The sequence below is a fragment of the Ovis aries genome, chromosome 15 (genome assembly GCF_016772045.2).
Source record: "Ovis aries strain OAR_USU_Benz2616 breed Rambouillet chromosome 15, ARS-UI_Ramb_v3.0, whole genome shotgun sequence".
NCBI lineage: Eukaryota > Metazoa > Chordata > Mammalia > Artiodactyla > Bovidae > Ovis > Ovis aries.
Window position 1 is genome coordinate 42745389 of NC_056068.1, and position 26285 is coordinate 42771673.

Below are 26285 nucleotides of genomic sequence, written 5' to 3' on the forward strand. Positions count from 1 at the left end.
TAAACAAATGGGACCTAATTAAAATTAGAAGCTTCTGCACAACAAAGGAAACTCTAAGCAAGGTGAAAAGACAGCCTTCAGAATGGGAGAAAATGATAGCAAATGAAACAACTGACAAAGAATTAATCTCAAAAATATATAACTTCTTAAAACTCCTGCATTCCTTTTCTTATGTTGTCTCTTCCATCCTCCAACCAGCAACAGCACATGGAGTCCTCCTTAAATTTCAAAGATTTCTGACTGCCCCTTTGGCCACATCTCTTCTGCTTTACACTTTTGGTTGTAACTCTCTGACTCCACCCAGGGAAAGTTTTCTGCTTTTAGGGCCTCACGTGATTAGGTTGGGCCTACCTAGACAATCCAGGATAACCTACCTATCTTAAATGTCATACCTTTTCTACATCTGCAAAGTCCATTTTGCCCTGTAAAGTAGAATATTCACAGGTTCCAGGATTAGAAATGTGAACATTTCTGGGGGACCTCTATCCTGCCCACAACAGCATGGAGTAAGCAGAACAGTGAGCTGGAGAACTGGAAGGGGGAGATTGTGCAGGTGGTAAAGATTTTGGTGGTAAGATCTCAGGTGAATCCACAAGACTAGTAAGGAATAGAAGAAATGTCATTGATGACAAGAAAGCCACAGAATTGAGGGACTTCCCTAATGTTCCAGTTGCTAAGACCCTGGGCTCTCAGTGTAAGGGGTCACCCAAGTTCAAATGGTTGGGAAGCTATATCCCACATGCTACAAGTAAAAAGATCCTGCATGCCCCAACTAAAGGTCCCATCCCCACATCTTGGGACACAAATCAAACCTCAGTAAATTCAAGAAAACTGAAATCATATTAAGCATCTTTTCTGACCACAATGCTATGAGACTACATATCAATTAAAAAAAAAAACTGTAAAAAACACAAACACATGGCGATTAAACGATACATTTCTAAATAATGAACAGGTTACTGAAGAAATCAAAAGGGAAATCAAAATATTCCTAGAAACAAATGACAACAAAAACATGACAACTCAAAACCTATGGGATGCAGCAAAAGCAGTTCTAAGAGCAAAGTTTATAGCAATACAATCCTACCTCAAGAAACAAGAAAACCATCGAAAAAACAACCCAATGTTACATCTAAAACAACTAGAAAAAAAGAACAACAACAAAAAAAAATCCCCAAAATTAGCAGAAGGAAAGAAATCATAAAGATCAGAGCAGAAATAAATGAAAAATAAATGAAAGTAACAATAGTAAAGCTTAATAAAACTAAAAGCTGGTTCTTTGAGAAGATACACAAAATTGACAGATCTTCATCCAGACTTATCAAGAAAAAAAGAATCAAATTAAGAGACTATTATGAACAATTATATGGTGATAAAATGGATAACCTGGAAAAAATGGACAGATTAAATAGAAAAGTTCAATCTTCCAAGACTGAACCAGGAAGAAATAGAAATTATGAACAATCCAATTACAAGCACTGAAATCTGTGATCAAAAATCTCCCCAAAAACAAAAGCCCAGGACTAGATGGCTTTACAGGTGAATTCTATCAACCATTTAAAGAAGAGCTAATGCCTATCCTTCTAAAACTCTTTCAAAATATTGCAGAGGAAGGAACCCCTTCCAAACTCATTCTATGAGGCCTGATACCAAAACCAGACAGACAACACAAAAAAAGAAAACTACAGTCCAATATCACTGATAAACATAGATACAAAAATCTTCAACAAAATTCTAGCAAACAGAATTCAACAACACATTAAAAAGCTCACACCATGATCAAGTTGGGTTATTCCAGGGATGCAAGGATTCGTCAATATACACAAGTCAATCAATGTGATATGCCATATTAAAAAATTGAAAGATAAAAACCATAGGATACTCTCAAAAGATGCAGAAAAAGCCTTGGACAAGCTCCCATTTATGATTAAAAGTCATCCAAAAATGGGCCCAGAAGGAACCTAACTCAACATAGTAAAGGCCATATATGATAAGCTCACAGCAAACATTATTCTCGATGGTGAAAAACTGAAAGCATTTCCCCTAAGTTCAGGAATAAGACAAGGGTGTCCACCCTTACCACTATTATTTAACATAGTTTTGGAAGTCCTAGCTACAGCAATCAGAGAAGAAAAAGAAATAAAAGGAATCCAGATCAGAAAAGAAGTAAAGCTCTCACTGTTTGCAGATGACATGATACTATACATAGAAAACCTAAAGATACTATCAGAAAATTACTAGAGCTAATAAGTGAATTTAGCAAAGTCACAGGATACAAAATCAGTACACAGAAATCACTTGCATTCCTATATACTAACAATGAAAAATCAGAAAGAGAAATTAAGGAATCAATCCCATTTACCACTGCAACAAAAAATAAAATAAAATGTCTAGGAATAAACCTACCTAAGGAGACAAAAGAACTGTATACAGAAAATTTTAAGACACTGATGAAAGAAATCAAAGATAACATAGACAGATGAAGAGATATTCCACGTTTCTGGGTAGGAAGACTCAATATTGGGAAAATGACTATACTACCAAATGCAATATACCAATTCAATGTGATCCCCATCAAATTACAAACTGCATTTTTCACAGAGATAGAACAAAATATTTCACAATTCATATGGAAACACAAAAGACCCTGACTAGCCAAAGCACTCTTGAGAAAGAATGGAGCTGGAAGAATCAACAGTCCTGACTTCAGATTATACTACAAAGCTACAGTCATCAACACAGCATGGTACTGGCACAAAAACATAAATACAGACGAATGGAACAAGATAGAAAGCCCAGAAATAAACCCATGCACCTATGGGTACCTTATTTTTGACAACGGAGGCAAGAATATACAATGGGGCAAAAAGCAGCCTCTTCAATAAGTGGTGCTGGGAAAACTTGGCTGCTACATATAAAAGAATGAAATTAGAACACTTCCTAACACCATACACAAAGATAAATTCAAAATGGATTAAAGACCTACGTAAGACCAGAGACTATAAAACTCTTAGAGGAAAACATAGGCAGAACATTCGATGACATAAATCAAAGCAATATCCTCTATGACCCACCTCCCAGAATAATGGAAATAAAAACAAAAGTAAACAAATGAGACCTGATTAAATTTAAAAGCTTTTGCACAGCAAAGGAAACTATAAGCAAGGTGAAAAGATAACCCTCAGAATAGGAGAAAATAATAGCAAATGAAACAACTGACAAAGGATTGATTTCCAAAATATACAAGCAGCTCATACAACTCAATACCAGTAAAACAAACAACCCAATCAAAAAGTGGGAAAAAGACCTAAACATACATTTTTCCAAAGAAAACATACAGATGCCTAACAAACACATTGAAAGATGCTCAGCATCGCTCATTATTAGAGAAATGTGAATCAAAACTGCAATGAGATATCACCTCATACCAGTCAGAATGGACAACAACAAAAAGTCTACAAACAGAGCCCCTAGCTTCTCACAGGGATGGAGCTGGAAGAAGGGACACCCTTGTGGCGGCTGCAGAAGCTTCCCACAGAGCAGGGCCTGCAGCTTCTTCACAAAATAATTGATGGCATTTGTGGCCTAACGTATCCCCTCTACCAGGATTATCACAGTGTTTGGGATTCAGCAGAAGGGATGTGTGTTCTAGAAGACATTACCAACTTTTTCAAAGCTGTAGTTGGTAACAATTTATCTGATGAAGAGATATCTCAGCAGTCGAATCAGCTGAATTCATCTCATCAAGAAGCTATCATGAAATGCTTAAAAAGTAGGAAAAATGGAATCAAGCAGACTCTGTTGGAAGAAATAGTTGATATTTCCTCTGCACAGCTACAGGATTTTCATTGGCAGTTAAAGCTTGCACTTTCTAGTTACAAGATTGCTACATTACAAATGCCACTTTTAAACCTTCATCTAGATGTAAAAGAAAAATGGTGAAGTCAAGCCATATTCTATTGAAATGAGTAAAGAAGAGCTGAAGAATCTAATAAATTCCTGGGAAGCAGCTAATAAGGTGGTCCTGCAGTTGAAATAACTGGAAATGATGAATAGCAACATTATCAGATTCCACTGATATAACTGATACACAAAGAGAATACCATGTGTTCAGAAAATCTGAACAGTTGAGAAAGCAGCAGTGTTGAGATTACAAAGACAATAATTTATCAACTTCCCTGAGGAAAAGCAAATTATATGGCTGACAGGAAATGCATAAAAACATGAAAGATGAAAAGGCTGTAAACAGTTTATATTTTCATAATGACTGGTTTGCTTCATTTATTAAATATTTGAGTAATTTTTATAGATACAGTTTTATGGAAAGTTAAAAATAGGCTCTAAAGTAATGTAAGCGTACAAGCACAAATATACTTGAATATTGTTTAAAGAACTATGTGAATAGCAAGGATGCTTATTATGGATATATATGGTGGTTAATTTGTGATTTTTTTAAAAAATAACTTTTAAAGTATGTATAAGTTGCATGTAGCTTAGGAGATTTCATGTTTTTCTCATATTTCAAAGGAAAAGTTATAAAAATGTAAAATTTTATAGAGGAGCTCTCCAGACTTGAACAAGAAGGAAAAAAAACTAAATCTGGGTGAACAATTTTGAGTTTTGAATTCTAGGAACTAAAATTTTATACTCAAGCATAGATAAAAGTGAAAATACCAGTTACTTACTTCTGCATTTCTGTGTCTGTTCAGGAGACTATGCTCTGATAAAAAGAACATGTGTCACTGTACAGTGTATACCTTACTATTCAGATATCAGCGAAGACTATATAAGTCCCTATTTGTTGTAAATTCTTAATTTGTTGTAAACTTTATTAAAGTTCTGGATGTTAACAACTTCATTGGAAAGTAAACCATTTTAAATTTCAGTGACCTTTAAAAACAAGCATTCTGAGCAAATAAAAATATATTATCTTTAAAAAAAAAAAAGTCTACAAACAATAAATGCTGGAGAGGGTGTGGAGAAAAGGGAACCTTCTTGCACTGTTGGTGGGAATGTAAGTTGATACAGCCACTATGGAAGATGGTATGGAGATTCCTTAAAAAGCTAGGAATAAAACCATGATATGACCCAGCAATCCCATTCCTAGGCATATACCCTGAGGAAACCAAAACTGAAAAAGACATATGTACCCCAATGTTCATTGTAGCACTATTCACAATAGCTAGAACATGGAAGCAACCTAGATGTCTACCAACAGATGAATAGATAAAGAAGTTGTGGTACATATACACAATGGAGTATTACTCAGCCATAAAAAGGAACACATTTGAGCTAGTTCTAATGAGGTGAATGAACCTGGAGCCTATTATACAGAGGGAAATAAGTCAGAAAGAGAAAGATAAGTATTGTATACTAAAGCACATATATGGAATCTAGAAAGATGGTACCGAAGAATTCATTTGTAGGGCAGCAACGGAGAAACAGACATAAAGAGCAGAAGGAGGAGGAAAGGGTGAGATGTATGGAGAGAGTAACATGGAAACTTACATTCAGTTCAGTTCAGTTCAGTCGCTCAGTCGTGTCCAACTCTTTGTGACCCCATGAACCGCAGCACGCCAGGCCTCCCTGTCCATCACCAACTTCCAGGGTTCACTCAAACTCACGTCCATGGAGTCAGTGATGCCATCCAGCCATCTCATTCTCTGTCGTCCCCTTCTCCTCCTGCCCTCAATCCCTCCCAGCATTAGTCTTTTCCAATGAGTCAACTCTTCGCATGAGGTGGCCAAAGTACTGGAGTTTCAGCTTTAGCATCATTCCTTCCAAAGAACACCCAGGACTGATCTCCTTTAGGATGGACTGGTTGGATCTCCTTGCAGTCCATGGGCTTCTCAAGAGTCTTCTCCAACACCACAGTTCAAAAGCATCAATTCTTCAGTGCTCAGCTTTCTTCACAGTCCAACTCTCACATCCATACATGACCACTGGAAAAACCATAGCCTTGACTAGACAGACCTTTATTGGCAAAGTAATGTCTCTGCTTTTGAATATGCTGTCTAGGTTGCTCATAACTTTCCTTCCAAGGAGTAAGTATCTTTTAATTTCATGGCTGCAATCACCATCTGCAGTGATTCTGGAGCCCCCCCAAAAATAAAGTTTGACACTGTTTCCACTGTTTCCCCATCTATTTTCCATGAAGTGATGGAACCAGAGGCCAACTTACACTACCATATGTAAAATAGATAGCCAATGGGAATTTGCTGTATGTCTCAGGGAACTCAAACAGGAGCTCTGTATCAATCTAGAGGGGTGGGATGGGAAGGAGACAGGAGGGAGGTTCAAGAGGGAGGGGACATACATACACCTATGGCTAATTCATGTTGAGGTTTGACAGAAAACAACAAAATTCTGTAAAGCAATTATCCTTCAATTAAAAATAAATAAATTTACAAAATAAAAATAAAGATCCCATGTCCTGCAACAAAGATCAAAGATCCCTGCGTGCCACAACTAAGACCTGACTCAGCCAAACAAACAAATCAGTAGAATTGAGGCCTGGGTGTTGGACGCTGGAGTCACTTGAGAATAATTATGCAGGACGGATGGAAAGAAATGCTGTAAGCCCAGAACTCATGTTCTCATTAGAAGGCTTTAGTAGCACTGAAGCCATTAGAATTACTTAAGGCAGGTAACATGCCTTAAGTGAACATGAATGTCCTGGAGTTTTACTCTAGCAATACTGTATCATAATCTTTGGGCGGTAGGACCCATGCTTCTGATGATCATTAGATTAGGAGCTACCACCACAGGCAATAAGAAGCCGTTCAAAATTTTAGTGGGGAACCTGAGGATCAGAACTGGACTTTCAGATAATGGTCTTTAAACTAGGCTTTCAATAGCTACGCAGTAATGGACAGTGTAAGGACATCAGTTTAAGGGGATCTTTGACTTCCATATACATTGCTGCCTCAAACTGATGTAAGGATGCACCTTCCATGTACACCATCATGCCTACTGTCTATCCCCACTACAGCTTTCACAACTGTTCTTCTCTTTATGAAAAAAAAAAAAGTGTATCATCCACCCATCCTAAAAGAGAGACATACCTAAAAAAGTCCTCTCTTTAAAGAGGTCACCCAGAGTAGGCTTCACTCTTGCCATCTCCTGTTTCACCACTTCTAATTTACTTTGATTCATAGACCTAACATTCCAGGTTCCTATGTAATATTGTTCTGTATAGCATCAGACTTTACTTCCATCACCAGTCACATCCACACCTAGGCATTGTTTTTGCTTTGGCTCCATCTCTTCATTTTTGCTGGAGTTATTTCTCCACTGATCTCCAGTAGCACATTAGCACCTACCAACTGGGGCAGTTCATCTTTCGGTGTCCTATCTTTTAGCCTTTTCATACTGTTCATGGGGTTCTCAAGGCAAGAATACTGAAGTGATTTGCCATTCCTTCCTCCAGTGGACCACGTGTTGTCAGAACGCTCCACCATGACCTGTCCATCTTTGGTAGCCCTACATGGCAGGGCTCATAGTTTCATTGGGTTAGACAAGGCTGTGGTTCATGTGATCAGTTTGATTAGTTTTCTGTGACTGTGGATTTTCATTCTGTCTGAATCAGTGAATTAATATGTACTGGAATGGGCGAATTTAATTCAGATGACCATTATATTTACTACTGTGGGCAAGAATCCCTTAGAAGAAATGGAGTAGCCCTCATAGTCAACAAAAGAGTCTGAAATGCAGTACTTCAGTGCAATCTCAAAAATGACAGAAGATCTCTGTTCATTTCCAAGGCAAGCTATTCAATAGCACAGTAATTCAAGTGTCCCAACCAGTAATGCTGAAGAAGCTTGAAGTCGAATGGTTCTATGAAGACCTACAAGACCTTCTAGAACTAACACCAAAAAGATGTCCTTTTCATCATAGGGGACTAGAATGCAAAAGTAGGAAGTCAAGAGATACCTGGAGTAACAGGCAATGTGGCCTTAGGAGTACAAAATAAGCAGGGCAAACCATAACAGAGTTTTGCCAAGAGAACGCACCAATCATAGAAAACACCCTCTTCCAACAATACAAAAGAAGACTCTACACATGGACATCACCAGACGGTCAACACTGAAATCAGATTGATTGTATTCTTTGCAGCCAAAGATGGTGAAGCGGCTCTCTCTCGCTCGCTCTCTCTCCCTCTCTCCTACGCCCCCACCCCCACCCCGCCTGCCCTCACACCTGGAAGATGGGTTTTCCTGTTATCTTCTAAATAAAATAGAGCTGTAACACTGAGCTGTAACACTGATTTGTCTAAGAGCTATAACATGGTCCATTTGAGACCTGAGAACTATAACACGGTCTATCCAAGACCTGAGAGCTGTGACATGCCGAGGGGCTTTAATGTCCACCACTCCAAATCTTTGTTGTGACGAGACCAAGAATCGAGGAACATACACTCGCGTGACATCTATGGTGCCGTGACTTGGATATAACCTGGCTGAAACAACCTCCACGTGGAAGAGGCCAAGCACAGCCAGAACCCAACTCAGTGAAGCTCCCGCAGTAGACGCGGAACGTGAAGAAAATCCAGCGCAGGGGAAGGCCCATCTTGCTGGAAACCAGGACAGCGGAAAGCCCACACGGCCCAGTCTCAGATCCCAGAAGACCTCCAGTTAAGAAACCTTGGACCACTGGACAAAACCCCGAGAAGGATTGTCAGAAGATCCTCTGACCAACCCTAAGGAAATCTGGTACACTGATGGAAGCAGCTTTGTCTTGGATAGAAAAAGAAGAGCCGGGTCAACAAGCTACAACATACAGTGCCAGTTCAACAAAGATGTAAAACTACAGCCGACCACGGAAAATATCCCTCACCCTTAGATGGACACCGCTATAAGGACTCTGAGGCTTGAGACTAGCAAGAGGGGGAGGCCCAATACCCCTCGCCGCCCCAGTTCAGCAGGAAGTAGCCAGAAAGACCTCGACGCCTCTATTCCCAAAGAATTGGGCCTCCCATCTCTTGAGGGGGGAATGTCAGGAAGAAGACCTCCCCTCACCCCAAATGAAAAAGAAGACCCGCCACCCAGATGAAAAGCGCTGACCACAAGGACACGGACCCTGGACTGGCTGAAACCGGAAGGTTGACGATGCTTGAAACTTCGCCTTGATGCCAGCCAGTCCAAGAACTGGCCATGAGTTGACCACATTCTGCTCCCTGAACACCATAAAACTCCTTACTACCCTCTCCAGGGTGGGCCACATGGTCTTAAGGGCATCAGCCCACTGTGGCCCCCTTTGCCTGGCAAAAAAAAATTGAAGCTACTCTTTTCTACTTCACTCCAAAAAAAAAAAAAAAAGATGGAGAAGCTCAATACAGTCAGTAAAAACAAGACCAGGAGCTGATTGTGGCTCAGATCATGAACTCCTTATTGCCAAATTCAGACTTAAATTGAAGAAAGTAGGGAAAACCACTAGACCATTCAGGTACAAAATAAATCAAATCCCTTACATTTATACTGTGGAAGTGACAAACAGATTCAAGGAATTAGATCTGATAGACAGAGTGCCTGAAGAACTATGGATGGAGGTTTGTGACACTGCACAGGAGGCAGTGATCAAGACCGTCCCCAAGAAAAAGAAATGCAAAAAGGCAAAACGGTTGTCTGAGGAGGCCTTACAAATAGCTGAGAAAAGAAGAGGAGCTAAAGGCAAAGGAAAAGAGGAAAAATATACCCATTTGAATGCAGAATCTGAAAGAATAGCAATGAGGGATAAGGAAGCCTTCCTCAGTGATCAGTGCAAAGAAATAGAGGAAAACAACAGAATGGGAAAGACTAGAGATCTCTCAAGAAAATTAGAGATACCAAGGGAACATTTCATGCAATGATGGGCTCAATAAAGGACAGAAATGGTATGGACCTAACAGAAGCAGAAGATATTAAGAAGAGGTGGCAAGAATACACAGAAGAACTGTACAAAAAAGATCTTCACGACCCAGATAATCACAATGGTGTGATCACTCACCCAGAGCCAGACATCCTGGAATGTGAAGTCAAGTGGGCCTTAAGAAGCATCACTATGAACAAAGCTGGTGGAGGTGACAGAATTCCAGTTGAGCTACTTCAAATTCTAAAAGATGATGCTGTGAAAGTGTGGCACTCAACATGCCAGCAAATTTGGAAAACTCAGCAGTGGCCACAGGACTGGAAAAGGTCAGTTTTCATTCCAGTCCCAAAGAAAGGCAATGCCAAAGAATGTTCAAACTACCACACAATTGTACTCATCTCACATGCTAGTAAAGCAATGCTCAAAATTCTCCAAGTTAGGCTTCAACAGTATGTGAACCGTTAACTTCCAGATGTTCAAGCTGGATTTAGAAAAGGCAGGGGAACCAGAGATCAAATTGCCAACATTCCCTGGATTATTGAAAAAGCAAGAGAATACCAGAAAAACTTCTACTTCCACTTTATTGTACTCCAAAGGCTTTGATTGTGTAGATCACAACAAACTGTGGAAAATTTTTAAAGAGATGGGAATACCAGACCACCTTACCTGCCTCCTGAGAAATCGGTATGCAGGTCAAGAAGCAACAGTTAGAACTGGACATGGAACAATGGACTGATCCCAAATTAAGAAAGGAGTGCGTCAAGGCTATATATTGTCACCCTGCTTATTTAACGCATATGCAGAGTGCATCATGTGAAATGCCAGGCTGGATGAAGCACAAGCTGGAAACAAGATTGCAGGGAGAAATATCAATAACCTCAGATATGCAGATGATACCACCCTTATGGCATAAAACGAAGAACTAAAAAGCCTCTTGATGAAAGTGAAAGAGGAGAGTGAAAAAGCTGGCTTAAAACTCAACAGTCAAAAAACAAGGGTCACGGCATCCGGTCCCATTACTTCATGGCAAATAGTTAGGGAAACAATGGAACAGTGAGAGACTTTTTTCGGGGGGCTCCAAAATCACTGCAGATGGTGACTGCAGCCATGAAATGAAAAGATGCTTGCTCCTTGGAAGAAAAGCTATGACCAAACCAGACAGCATATTAAAAAGCAGAGACATTACTTTGCCTCTTCTTTGTTTTTGCAATGGTCCTTACGCTGGACTCATTTGTCTTGAAATGGTGGGCAACTGCAGCTACAGATTTCAATTTACAGTACATATCAAGCAATTCAACTTTTTCTTATAATGTCGTAACTGTTCTCTACTTCTTGGGAGCACTTCCAACAGCACCAGCAACACTTTGTATGGGTCCTACGATGTTACTTAAGGTTTACCGTACTGCTTTAAACACAATGAAAAATATGTAAGAACCACGACAGATCACTTCTTACTGTAATATGCTATTTACTGGAGAGAGCAGTTAAGTAACTGCTCATGTGGAGATGATTAGCCTCACAAAGCCTTTTAAGCAGATACAACACTTGAGCTCACTGCAATAGCAACAGGATGTGGCTATGAAATTATTACAGTAGTACAGTATGTACCACAGTTAATTTATGCAGCTATGACTTAATACCGCATCTTCATGTTTGTTTACATCTCTCTGGCCTTCCAGTGGTGCCATGGATGGTCTCTGTTTGTGTACCTAAGTTTTGATAAATTGTAACTTTTTATAATAGATGTGTAAATTTTATGGTAATATATGGTAAAACAGACTAGTAACTACATATATTTTATGCATTCATGACATATCAAGCTTTTTAAAAATGTTTCACTATTTCTAGGCTATGTGTTTTGTCTGAGAGTTTTCTCAAATTATCACAAATACCAAAAAATTTCCAATATATTTATTTAAAAATTCTGCATCTAACTGGACCCACACAGTTCAAACTCATGTTGTTCAAGGGGGAGCTGTATTGCAAGGTATATTATAATTAATTTTTTATGTTCCCAATTTTTTTTAAGGGCTTTGGGTCAAATAAAATGCCTCTATCTGAAGAATAAAATATATAAGTAATATTAATATTAATTTGTTAAGTCTTGCTAAAGCCTTTTTTTTTTTTTAAAGCCTTTCTTGGTGTTTCCCAGGAATTAAGTGAGTGAAGCTAAGTGGGTAACGGTTCTTTTGAAAGTTAGGTGCTTTCCAACTCTTTTGCTTTCAACAAAACTGAAAATTGAGGTGTCACCTGATAGATTGTTAAAAATAATTTTGATAATAAATTGCTATGTGATTTTTGGCATTTGATTCAGAAGGGGCTCATATAATTGAGAAAGTCTACAATATCAAAACTCATTCCCCCCCCCACACCAACAGTCAATTAATCATTGACAAAGGAGGTAAGAATATACAACGGCAAAAAGATAGTCTCTTCAGCAAGTGATGTTGGGAAAGCTGGACAGCTGCACATCAGTGAATTTAGAACACACCCTTACACCATACACAAAAATAAACTCAAAATGGCTTAACAACTTAAACATGAGACATGATACCATAAAACTCTTAAACGAGAACACGGGTGAAACATTCTGACATAAATCATACCAATGTTTTTTTAGGTCAGACTCCCAACGCAATAGAGATAAAAGCAAAAAATTAAAAAATGAGACCTAGTCAAAAATCACAAGCTTTTGTATAGCAAGTGAAAGTTGCTCAGTCGTGTCTGAACTTTTGTGACTCCATGGACTGTACAGCCTGTGGAATTCTCCAGGCCAGAATACTGGAGTGGGTAGCCTTTCCCTTCTCCAGGGGATCTTCCCTACCCAGGGATCAAACCAAGATCTCCCACACTGCAGGCAGATTCTTTACCAGCTGAGCCACAGGGAAGCCCAAGAATATTGGAGCGGGTAGCCTATCCCTTCTCCAGCAGATCTTCCTGACCCAGGAATCGAACTGGGGTCTCCTGCATTGCAGGCAGATTCTTTACCAACTGAGCTATGAAGGAAGCTCCTTTGTATAGTAAAGGAAACCATTAAAAACAAAAAAAATGAAAAGACAATCTATGAACTAGGAGAAAATATTTATAAATGATGCAACCAACAAAGACTTAATCTCCAAAATATACAAACAGCTCATACAACTCAATAACAAAAAGCAAATAACCCAACCAAAAAATGGGCAGAAGACCTAAGTGGCTATTTCTCTAAAAAAGACATATAAATGGACAGTAGGCACATGAAAAAATGCTCAACATTGCTAATCATTAGAGAAATGCAAATCAAAAGTACAAGATACCACCTTCACCAGGCACAGCAGCCACCATTAATGTCTCCGAATAATAAATGCTGGAGAGGATGTAGAGAAAAGGGATCCCTCCCACACTATTGGTGGGAATGTAACTTGGTGCAGCCACTATGGAGAACAGTACGGAAGTTATTCAGAAAACTAAAAATTGAGCTGCCCTATGATCCAGCAATCCCACTTCTGGACACATATCTGGAGAAAACTACAATTCAAAAAGATATGTGTACCCTTATGTTCATAGCAGCACTTACAATAGCCAAGACATGGAAACAACTTAAATGTCCATTGATGGATAAAGAAGACTTGGTACATATATACAATGGGATACTACTCAGCCACTGAAAAATAAAAGTGAAATAATGCCATTTGGGGGCATTCCTTCTCTTTTTTGTTGCCCCTGTCTTTTCGTCTCCACCAGCGCCAGGCGAACAGGCCCAGCAGCACCACAATGAGGAGCAACAGGAGGATGCCTGTGACAGCACTCACCCGGTGCCGCCCTGACCCCAGTGCTGGGCTGATCTTGGAATGGGGATTCAGCTCCTCCATCAAGACGGCAGCTGCGGGTGGAGGCAGGGGCTGAGCCGGGGGAAGGCCCACTTGCTTTTCAAACTGCCTCACCCTGGGGCCTAGACTCCACTCATCTTAGGAGACCCGGGTTCTGATCTTGGCCTGTTCCTCAATCCCTTCAGCCTCACCTGTGTGTGTCTCAATATTATCATTCCAAATGAAATTAGGTCAGAAAGAGAAAAACAAATACCGTATGATATCGCTTCTATGTGGAATCTAAAATATGACACAAATGAACCTATCTACAAAACAGAAATAGGCTCACAGATGTAGAACACAGAGTTGTGGCTGCCAAAGGAGCGGGTATGCAGGGAGGGAGGGAGGGGTGGACTGGGAGTTTGGAATTAGCAGATGTAAACTGTTACATATAGAAGGGATAAACAGCAAGGTTCTACTGTACAGCACAGGAAACTACATTCAATATCCTGTGATAAACCATAATGGAAAAGAATATACATATATGTGTATAACTGAGTCAACTTCGCTGTATGGTAGAAATTAACACAACATTGTAAATCAACTACCGGTTCAGTTCAGTCACTCAGTCATGTCCGACTCTTTGCGACCCCATGAACTGCAGCACGTCAGGCCTCCCTGTCCATCACCAACTCCTGGAGTTTACTCAAAATCATGCCCATTGAGTTGGTGATGCCATCCAATCGTTTCATACTCTGTTGTACCCTTCTCTTCCTGCCTTCAATCTTTAAAACATCAGGGTCTTTTCAAATGAGTCAGCTCTTCGCATCAGGTGGCCAAAGTACTGGAGTTTCAGCTTCAATATCAGTCCTTCCAAAGAATATTCAGGACTGATTTCCAACTGATCCTGGTTGGATCTCCTTGCAGTCCAAGGGACTCTCAAGAGGCTTCTCCAACACCACAGTTCAAAAGCATCAATTCTTCAGCGCTCAGCTTTCCTTATAGTCCAACTCTTACATCCATACATAACTACTGGAAAAAACGCAGCCTTGACCAGACAGACCTTTGTTGGCAAAGTAATGTCTCTGCTTGTTAACATGCTGTCTAGATTGGTTACAACTTTTCTTCCAAGGAGTAAGCGTCTTTTAATTTCATGGCTGCAATCACCATCTGCAGTGATTTTGGAGCCCAGAAAAATAAAGTCTGTCACTGTTTCCACTGTTTCCCCATCTATTTGCCATGAAGTGATGGGACCAGATGCCATGATCTTAGTTTTCTGAATACTAAGTTTTAAGCCAGCTTCTTCACTCTCCTCTTTCCCTTTCATCAAGAGGCTCTTTAGTTCTTCACTTTCTGCCATAAGGGTGGTATCATCTGCATATCTGAGGTTACTGATATTTCTCCTGGCAATCTTGATTCCAGCTTGTGCTTCATATCCAGCCCAGCATTTCTCATGATGTACTCTGCATATGCGTTAAATAAGCAGGGTGACAATATACAGCCTTGACGTACTCCTTTTCCTATTTGGAACCAGTCTGGTGTTCCATATCCAGTTCTAACTGTTGCTTCCTGATCTGCATACAGATTTCTCAAGAGGCAGGTCAGGTAGTCCGGTATTCCCATCTCTTGAAGATTTTTCCAGAGTTTGTGATCCACATAAAGGCTTTGACCTAGTCAATAAAGCAGAAATAGATGTTTTTCTGGAAGTCTCTCGCTTTTTCGATGATCCAATGGATGTTGGCAACTTGATCTCTGGTTCCTCTGCCTTTTCTAAAACCAGCTTGAACAACTCAAAGTTCATGGTTCACATAGTGTTGAAGCCTATTTTGGAGAATTTTGAGCATTACATTACTAGCGTGTGCTGCTGCTGCTGCTGCTGCTAAGTCGCTTCAGTCGTATCTGACTCTGTGTGACCCCGTGAGATGAGTGCAATTATGTGGTAGTATGAACATTCTTTGGCATTGCCTTCCTTTGGGATTGGAATGAAAACTGACCTTTTCCAGTCCCGTGGCCATTGCTGAGTTTTCCAAATTTGCTGGCATATTGAGTGCCGCACTTTCACAGCATCATCTTTTAGGATTTGAAATAGCTCAACTGGAATCCTATCACCTCTACTAGCTTTGTTTGTAGTGATGCTTCCTAAGGCTCACTTGACTTCACATTCCAGGATGTTTGGCTCTAGGTAGTCACCATTGTGATTATCTGAGTCATGAAGATCTTTTCTGTACAGTTCTTCTGTGTATTCTTGCTACTTCTGTTAGGTCCATACCATTTCTGTCCTTTATTGAGCCCATCTTTGCATGAAATGTTCCCTTGGTATCTCTAATTTTCTTGAGAGATATCTAGTGTTTCCCATTCTGTTGTTTTCCTCTATTTCTTTGCACTGATCACTGAGGAAGGCTTTCATCTCTCTCCTTGCTATTCTTTGGAACTCTGCATCCAAATGGGTATATCTTTCCTTTCCTCCTTTGCTTTTCGCTTCTCTTATTTTCACAGCTATTTGTAAGGCCTCCTCAGACAACCTTTTTGCATTTCTTTTTCTTGGGGATGGTCTTGCTCCCTGTCTTCTGTACAATGTCATGAACCTCTGTCCATAGTTCATCAGGCACTCTGTCTATCAGATCTAGTCCCTTAAATCTATTTTTCACTTCCACTGTATAATCATTAGGGATTTGATTTATTTTATACCTGAATGGTCTAGTGGTTTTCCCTACTTTCTTCAATTTAAGTCTGAATTTGGCAATAAGGAGTTCATGATCTGAGCCACAGTCAGCCCCCAGTCTTGCTTTTGCTAACTGTATAGAGCTTCTCCATCTTTGGCTGCAAAGAATATAATCAATCTGATTTTGGTGTTGACCATCTGGTGATGTCCATGTGTAGAGTCTTCTCTTGTGTTGTTGGACGAGGGTGTTTGCTATGACCAGCATGTTCTCTTGGCAAAACTCTATTAGCCAATAAAATAAATTTTTTAAAAACTCCTATTCTCATTTAGTTATTTTTGTGAACAATGTAATATTTAACCAAAAATACACAGACAAAAACATAGGGCCATCCATCTCATTAACAAAGACATTTTTACTAAAAATTTTTTCATGTTTAATAATTATTTATCATAATTTATAACACATTTATATTGTTCAGACCAATTATGTACTACTAATAATTATGATGCTAATTCAGCCCAGAAGAAATTTAATATCTATTATCTGATCATCTTAGGAAATATTTTTTAAATTTCAATTCATATTTTTTTCTTGTTGCAGAAAATAATAATAATCAATAGACTATTAAGAATAAAAATATGTTATATCAGGATAAAATTCCATAGAGAGAAGTACAATGTATTTTTAAAGTTTAAGGAAAAGACGTAACATAAAATTCCAACTTTAAAGAACTTTTTTTTTAAATTAATAATAGTGGGCATCAAACTGCCATGGTATTTAAGTCCTACTGATACACTTTTAAGGTTTTATACCAGTTTTAAATGTCAATATATGCAATGAGCCATAAATTACATCCTTTGAAATTACTTAAACTTATAATACAAATTCAAAACATGATTGTGGGAAATACAGAAGCTTAAACATTTGAAGACTGCTGGCTGAAGACAACATCAGGAAATACTTGCCAAGAGTAGTTGTATTCTCTCCCTGGTGGTTCAGTCAGTCAAGAATCTGCCTGCAATGTGGGAGACCTGAATTCAACCCCTGTGTTGGGAAGATCCCCTGGAGGAGGGCATGCCAACCCACTCCAGTACTCTTGCCTGGAGAATCCCCATGGATAGAGGAGCCTGATGGGCTGTAGTCTATGGGGTCGAAAAGAGTCAGACATGACTGAGCAACTAAGATTAGCACAGCACAGTAGTTGTATAAATGAATCTTTGCTAAATTTAACTAGCAGCAAATTTAAGATCAAGAGGAGATTGTTACCATAATCCATTCACTTCTTATGTTTATTGATCGACTGGCCTATCTGTGCTGGGAACTGTACTATGATCTGGAGATCAAATAGTATCCACGGTCCTGCCCTTGTGGAGTTGACAGGCCTGGAGAAAAGCAATGAGGGCTAAACCAAGGTAGTAGCATCAAGGGTGGAGGTAAGGGAACAGACGTCAGTATTACTGACACTTGCTGACTTATCTCTATGTCTGTGTCTTTATTGCATATCCTCCTTTTTAAAAAAATAAGACCAACTTGCTGAAAGTCTAAGTCCAAATATTGAAGGCGTAGATGGAAGGCCTCCTTGAAACTGAGTGCTTTTATGACCCAATCCCCACCAAAATTTTAAATAACAAAAATAATTCCTGCTCATTTTAAGAACTCAAGTTAAGTCAAACGTAAAAGTGAACAGGTAGATAGCATATTAAAAAGCAGACACATTACTCTGCCAACAAAGGTCCATCTAGTCAAGGCTATGGTTTCTCCAGTAGTCATGTATGAGTTGGACTGTAAAGAAAGCTGAGCACCGAAGAATTGATGCTTTTGAACTGTGGTGTTGGAGAAGACTCTTGAGAGTCCCTTGGACTGCAAGGAGATCCAACCAGCCCATCCTAAAGATCAGTCCTGGGTGTTCATTGGAAGGACTGATGTTGAAGCTGAAACTCCAATACTTTGGCCACCTGATGTGAAGAGCTTACTCATTTGAAATGACCCTGATGCTGGGAAAGACAGGACAGGAGGAGAAGGGGACAACAGCGGATGAGATGGTTGGATGGCATCACCGACTCAATGGACATGAGTTTGGGTAGGCTCAAGGAGTTGGTAATGGACAGGGAGGCCTGGCGTGCTGCAGTTCATGGGGTTGCAAAGAGTCAGACATGACTGAGCAACTGAACTGAACTGAACTGAACTGAGCCTCTTTGTCCTGTTCAATCTCATTTCTGTAAAAAGACAGCTGTTACAAAATGGGATGATTTCTATGACGCCAGACTCCAAGTGGAGGAGGATGTAGACTGGATCAAAGATGAGTGAGCCAGACTCCTGTGTTACGCTGTCCTGGTGGGGGTGGATTCAGAAGCAGAGGAAATTGTAGGAGCTACTGCAGTAACCCAGGCAAGAAATAACTAAGAGTGCCTCTGATCACAAGTTATACACACATGGACACACTCAAGATTGTAAAAGATGAAATTGTGACATGGTTTATGTTTCCAGCTGGCTCTGACTCCAGGGCCCCAGGGTATCTGTCTGTGTGTAGCCCCTGCAGGCCAAAGCCTAGTCCCCATCCATATCAGTCCTTTCAGGGACTTGGATGTTTGAAAATCCTGCTCAGTCTCAAAACTGGTCTCACCACTGCTTCCACTGATCAACATGTCCTGCTCCAGGAGTTGACCTGCTGCAGACAGTACCCAGGGGGCAGGGTCTCAGCCTACACAGCTTCCCTGAACCGCTGTTTGAGAAACTTTGGAGTTCTGATCCTGTATTTGTGCCTCCTTAACTTAAGGCAGGCCCGGACATCCCCAGCAGCAAAAAAGCAAGCAGATTTGCCAGAGGAGTACCAGCCAGCCAGTTCAGTTCATTCTGCTTTCATTTTTCCCACCTATGAGGTGTTTGGCAGCTCATGTAAGTGTTGATAACCCTATGAGACTGAGACAAATGCCCTGCTCAAGGAATATACTAGCTCCTTCATTTACTTGTACACTTCACCTTTTAACTCAGGAAAGCTCTGGCAGGACATAGCACTGCTTTTCTCCACATTTTCCGTATTGCAGGAGTGGAGAAAGCATTTGATGAAAGACTAAGCGAATGAATGAATGAACAAATAACTACATGGTTTCTGTAAATTTCAGTTTTTTAAGTCTGTCACTTTAAAAATATGCTTCCATCCCCTGTCTTGATTCAGGTCCTCATAATCTCTTACCTGAACCCTGCACCCAGCCCAGAAAGAGTCTCAGCATTATCCCTATACCTGTTCTTGGCATCGTCCATCACTCCATTTCAGCTTTACCATCACAGTCTGCCTTGGAAATCATCTGACTCATTTTATTATGCTATAAATTCAACCATTCATTCATTCAACAAACATGTATTGAGGGACCTCCCTGGTGGTCCAGTGGCTAAAACTTCATGCTCCTGATGCAGGGGGCCCAGATTCAATCCCTGGTCGAGGAACTAGAGCCCACATACCACAACTAAAAGTTTGCAAGCCACAACTAAAGACCCAGTGTGGCCAAATAAATAAATAAATAAATAATTTTTTAATATGTATTGAGCATCCACTATGTTCCAGGTATTGCTCTGGCTCCTTGGGACACATCAATAAATTTAAAAAGACAAAACAAATATCAGTGTTCTGCAAGGGCTCATATTTGAATAAATATGTTACATCATATGTTATACTATAAAAAGTTAGATTAAAAAGAAAAAAAAGCAAGGAAACCAGCATAAGAGCGCAGGGTGAAAGATGCTGCCAGGAGCTGTCCCACTGAGAAAGGGAGCTAAGTGGGCTGAGCAAAATCTTAAGAAAGTGGGGAAAGAAGACAAGGAGGATAGCTAAGAGAAGGATGTTCTAAGTAGAGAGAACTGAGGCAGGGTGTGTCTGACATGACTAAGGAACAAGAAGAAGACCCTTTGCTGGAGCAAAGTGAATGATGACGAGAACAGTAGGAGCCAGAGGTGCAGTCATCTAGATCAGATCACACAGGACTTTGTCAGAAGGTCTTGAGCAGAGGGACTTGCTCTGACATGTTTGAAAAGAATTCCTCTGGCTTCTGAATGGAGAACAGACTCCTGGAGGTGGGGGTGGATTCAGAAGCAGAGGAAATTGTAGGAGCTACTGCAGTACCCCGGCAAGAAATAACTAAGAGTGCCTCTGACCAGGATGGTAGCAGTGCAGGTGGTGAGCAGTGTATGGATTCGATTCTGGATATATTTTGAAGACAGAGCCGTAGGGATTTCCTGACAGGCTGGAGGTAGGAGGTGAGAGAAAAAGTAAAGAATGACTCTCAGGCTTTATTTAGTCTGAGCAATGGAAGAAGAGCACCCTCATCAACTGAAGCAGGGGAAACTGTGCGTAGAGCAGTACTGCTAAGTCACTTCAGTCATGTCCGACTCTGTGCGACCCCATAGACGGTACAGGGGGTAAGATTAGATGTTTGCATGTGGACACATTGACCTTGGGTTGTCTTTTAAACTTTTAAATGGAGATATCAAGTAGACAACTGGATAAATGACTAGGGAGAGAGATCTGGGCTGGCTCTCTCATGGCTTCCCATGCTTTAAATATGGAGTTCATGACATCTCCAAAATCAGCTGACTTGTCCCTTAAACTGCAATTTCTTAAATTCCATTGCCTACTTGATTTATTCATCTAGCTTTCTAACAGGCATCTCAGATTTAACATGTCCAAAAATAAGTTCCTAATTCTCTCACTCCCTCTATAAAACACAAACAGAACAAACAATAAAAATTTTTAAATATGGCAGTTCCATTCTTTCTAAAACTTTAAGCCATCACCGACTCTTCCTTTCAAACTTCACATTCAAACCATCAACAAATGCTGCTGGATCCATACCCAGGCTATCTGTACCACCTTTACCAATGCACCCTGGTTCAAAGCACCGTATCATCTCTTGCCTGAATTATTAACAACCTCCAAACTCTGACAGTCTGACAATCAAATTGATTCTTTTAAAAGGTAAATCAGAGCATCTCATTCCCCTCCTCAAAACCCTCAAATGGCTCCACTATCACAGTATGCGGTACAATCCGCCACTCTGCTTGCACCCCCTTCATTTCCCACTTACTCCACCTCCATCACACAGGCTTCCTCCCACAGGCCAAGCACATGCCCCTGCCTCAGAGCCTTTCACTGGGGTTTCTTCTGCCATGAAAGCCCCCTCCCCAGATTTGCAAAATGGCTGCTCTTTCACCTCCTTCATATCTCTGCTCAAACGTTACATCAGAAAAAATCTTCCCCAACTACTCTGCACAAAAGAAGTACACCTAATCTCCCTCACCTGGCTTCATTTCTCTCTGTTGCACTTATGATTATCAGACAATATAATACATAATACCTAATATTTAACATATATGTTTATTGTATGTCTCCCTAACTAGAATGTGAGCTTCACAGTAGCGCAGACTTTTTTTGTTTTGTTTTGTTCACGTCTCTATCCTCAGTGCTTGGACCAGTGCCTGGCAGGTAGTAGACATTCACTAAATATTTGCGAGAGGAAGGAAAGAGGGAAGAAAGAAAGGAAGGCTGGCTTCTTTGGAGCTTAAGGGTTCATCATGACACCAGAAATTGGCTGGAGAAAAAAGACCTCAGCACAAACTCTTGAACACACGTTCACGGCATAACCACCGCCCCCCTACCCTGCCCCACCACACAGAGACCCTCAATAACCTAAAACCCATGAAAATATGCAACAAAGGGAGATGCGACATACGCTTGTGGGGTAGAAAAGTATACAGCCATTAAAAACACTAATTGTGAAGACAGCACAATGTCTATAGTATGTTAAAAGTAGCAGACTGTGAAATAGAACAGTTCTCAATATATAATTACTGTGCTGCTATAATTACAGCAATGCAAATGTGTGCACACAGGAGAGCTGACGTTTAAAACAAAATAAATTACTGTGTAGTGTTAGGCCTATTAGTGGCATTGTGGGTGGTTTTGTAATTTTTTTTTTTTCCTTTACAATTTAAAAAAAAAATCTTGTATTCTTTCTTCCTTAAAAGGAGCACGTTTTAACTCCCTGGGCACACTGGCTGAGGAAAATCCCAGCCCAGTGAAGTCAGCACCCAAGTTTCCCCAGAGACTCCCCTGTGTGGAGGAGGGGTCCTGGGCCGCGCCTGCAGCGAGGGCTGCCCCTGAGGCTGAAACCCAGTGGTAAGTGAGGCATAGAGCGTTTGCATGACTAATCCAGGAAAAAAAACCCACCAGAGACTTATTTCTATTTAAGCACAAAGAAATGCAGAAGTAGATCTACGTGAACCTAATTTGTCTTTAAAACGAAACCAACTGTGCCCCTGAGGCTTTTTTGGGGGTGGTGGAAGGGGCTTCTGTAAGGAAAGTCAAGTCCAGGTTGTAATGACCCTCACTGGAGAACCAAACACTTGCACTGGGGTCGATTCGTGGGCCTCGGGTCGCTCCTCAGGGTAACCTCCATGTTAGTGCCGAGAGGTCTGAATCTAGAAACCCACTGAATGTTCAGCTTTTCATAACCAAATTAAGGTTATGTACATTGGTCATCATAACAGCTACCGAATTTCTTACTAGAAGAAGGCATTTCAGGGTTGTCATGGACTCCTTAAATCCTAGACAAACTTACTTGGCCCTGTACCCCTAGATTAAAAACTCCTGCTGCATCTGCTAAATACATTGTGTGTGACGTGAACATTCTTTTTCATCTGTTGATAGGTTTCTGATTAATAAGTACAAATAAATAAGTACAGATTAATTTAAAAGAAATACTGAATTCAGAGACTTTGTTGTTGTTATGTATGTTCTCCAAAGAGACAGTAAACGCCCTTACAGGTCCAGGAGCACGTTAAAAGGGGTCTTCCATCCCAGGGGTCCCCTATCCCTGCAGCATGGCTGAACCCCCAATGTCCCTTCTAAGACAGTGGGTCCTGCACTGGCGGGTCCCGAGGCCCAGGCATTGGAAGGCGTCTGTGCTTTTCGGGGTTTTTTTAATTTTATTTTATTTTATTTTTTCACGGAAATGCTGCAACCGCTGGTTGGCTCACCTGTATTTTAAGTTTTACTCTCCAATTATCACTGGGTTTTCCGGACGTAGACTGTCAGCCAGTGTCTAAAAAAATAACCAGCACGGTCCTGAGCCCGTGGCGCAGCCCTCGAGGGCGCTCTGGGTGAGCGCCCTGGGGAGGAGCCCTGACGCGCCCGGGCGTAGGCGGCCGGCCGGGCCGCAGCCAACCGCGGAATATCCTGCCCGCGAGCTCCCCCGCCTGGGCGCGCCGGCAGGCCCGGCCGAGACCAGGGAGCGCGCGGCGTTCCCGCGCGGAGGGGCGCGCCGGGCGTGGCGGCGGTGTGGGCGCCTTTCGGCGCCGGCTCCCGACAGCCCTCGGCGCCGGGCTGAGCGGCGCCAGGCCCGAGACGGTGCGGTTCCCGAACACCCTCTTCCCCGGCGGCTCGCGGACTGAAGGGAGACCGTGAGCAGAGGGGCGCACGCGCCGGCCTGTTCCTCATCGCTGACGACTCCAGGACGACCCCTCTCCCGGCTCGCTTCTCATTCCCTGAGATGCCCCCAAACCTGATTTCCACTTTGGCGACCAAACTTGGCCGGTTCGAGAATCCCCGGCCTGACTCAGTCCGAGACTCATCTGACAATAGCATCTGGCACCCGTACTGTATGTGTGCGTCTGCTGAATAAATAAAATATTTTATTTTTCATGTTTGAACGGTGTCTGTTTCAACAACATTTCAACAGTGAGCCCCTTGTTAGGAGTGGGTACAGTCTGTGATGTGCTGAGAAGGATGGGGGGCGGCCGAGGAAGTGGGAAAAACGCAGGAAGCTGCTGACTGAAAAGTCAGCTCCTAGAACCTATCCGGGCGCAGCGCCTGGTGCGGCGGAATTCCGCACGGAGGGCGAGAACCACGTGACCTCATCACGGAACTGGAAAGAAAGATGCTAAAGGGAGAGCCCGAAGGGGACAGTTACTTCCTGACAGCCGGGTACAGGCCCAGCTCTTAGAGGCACTAGAGACGTGCGATTGGGGAAACCTGAGACTCCAGGAGACCTGGGCAGAAGGAGGCCTGTCAAAAGCGCCCCAAATCCTCCTGCAGAGACAGAGCGACACATGGCGCCCCGCCCCCCCCCCCCCCCCCCCCCCCCCCCGCCCCCGACACACACACACCCGGGCTGCGGGCTCGGAGGGCAGATTCTAGGCCCGGCCCCAGGCTTCTCAGATCCTGTGGGACCAAGGCAGCCTGCAGGGGGCAAAATGTTCGTTTCTGCTGCTAGGCTGGGGCTGAAACCAGAGCCAAAAATAGAAGCTGAGATCAACTGAAAGGAATGAGACTGAACAAACGTGTGTATGTCGAAAACCCCGATGTGACACATAGTAAATTAATATTCCTAAACACGGGTGTAAAACGGGGTTACTCAGTGAGGAATGCTCGCATACATGAATGAACATTTGGAGGGAAAAAAAGAAGGTCTACATTATACATCAAAATAAACTCCATGTGGATTAAAATTCTAAATATTTTTAAGAACGTCATAGAAACACTATATTAAATAGGATAAAACAGATTTATGGGTATATGTCAGCATTCCCAAAGCTTTGAAACAAGAAACTGCAAAGGAAGACTAACATTCAAAAACTGGACAGGATTTTTAAAAGAAAAATGTTTACACAAAACAACAAACAGAAAATCCCTCAAATGTATAAAATTTTGTTTAAATATAAATATTAAAAAAACAAAGATTCCACTAACTCAATTTACAAAGAAGTATGTAGTTCAAGAGGAGAAATAAAATTAGTACACAAGTATAGGAGGAAATTTTCATTGTTCCAGATAATCAAACATTTTAAACTTCAAACAACTTTGAAAAATATTGCATCACTGTATTGTACACCTGAAACTAACATAATATTGTAAATCAATTATACTTTTATTAAAAAAAAACTTTGACATAGCACCATACATCTACTAAAGTTGCAGAAATGCCATAAAATTGTAATGCATGATGTTAGCAAAGCAATAAAATAATGCTCACAATAATACTTTGAATATTTAAAAAATTGATTTATATACATCTTAAGACAATGATAAATTCATTAAGCTGAAGTAATATTGTCAAATATATGTTATTTTATCTTCACCCAATTAACAAAGTCCTTAACTTCAATGGAAAGTGACTGCAAAAAGATTGCTTCACCTCATCCTTTTCCCAGAGTTGCAGTTAGCCAGACATAAAATGCCACTTCTTCATTTTCAGCACACTCAGTCTGTTGCAAAATAAAGTATCTATAGATATGAATTAAAGTACTGTCACAGTTTAGGGAAAGGATCTTCAAAGTAAAAGCAAAAAAAGATCTTGAGTTAGTTTATTCACTTCTGTGGTTTTAAATGCCATCACTATGTTAATGATTCTCAAAACAGATCCCTAACCCCAACCTCTTCCCTGAACTTCAGACTCAAATATTTGTCTGTCCTCTGACCTCTTCAAATGGATATCAAACATAAATGCCCAAATCCGACTGCTTGTTTTCCATCTCTCCTTCTCCAGACACACACACGCACACACCACGCACAAGACTGTTTTTCTAACAGTCTTTATCTCAGTTAATAGCAAGTCAGTTCTTTGATTTGCTCAGGCCCCAGACTTGGAGTCATCCTTGAGTCCTTCTCTTTCAAGTCTGGATCAGATCATGCCAATTCTCTATTTAAAACTTACCCAAATCTCTCCATCTATCATCACCTGTAAAAGCTGAGGTGCTCACTGTCCCCTAAAGCCCTCCCCCACATCTCTGGCCTTTTCTCTTCCTCCTCTCCCTTCCCATGACTCCTTTTGGTTAGACTGGCCTCCTTGTTGTTCCTCAAACACACCAGGCACATGCCCACCTGACAGACCTATTTCCTCAGCTAGGAAGTCAGCCCCTCCATAGTCTCACATGATACATGCCCCACTTCCTTCAGATCTTTACTCAGAAGCAAAAACAACTTTCTCAGTGAGGCAAA

General features: G+C 41.2%; 1 protein-coding gene across 1 annotated transcript; it reads left to right on the forward strand.

Annotated features, from left to right (window-relative positions):
• Positions 1–3486: 3486 nt before the first annotated feature.
• Positions 3487–3942, forward strand: LOC101104267 (COMM domain-containing protein 8-like). The gene has a single exon (XM_042233069.1). The coding sequence runs from the start codon at positions 3487–3489 to the stop codon at positions 3940–3942; it is 456 nt and encodes a 151-aa protein (XP_042089003.1).
• The last annotated feature ends 22343 nt before the right edge of the window (positions 3943–26285 follow it).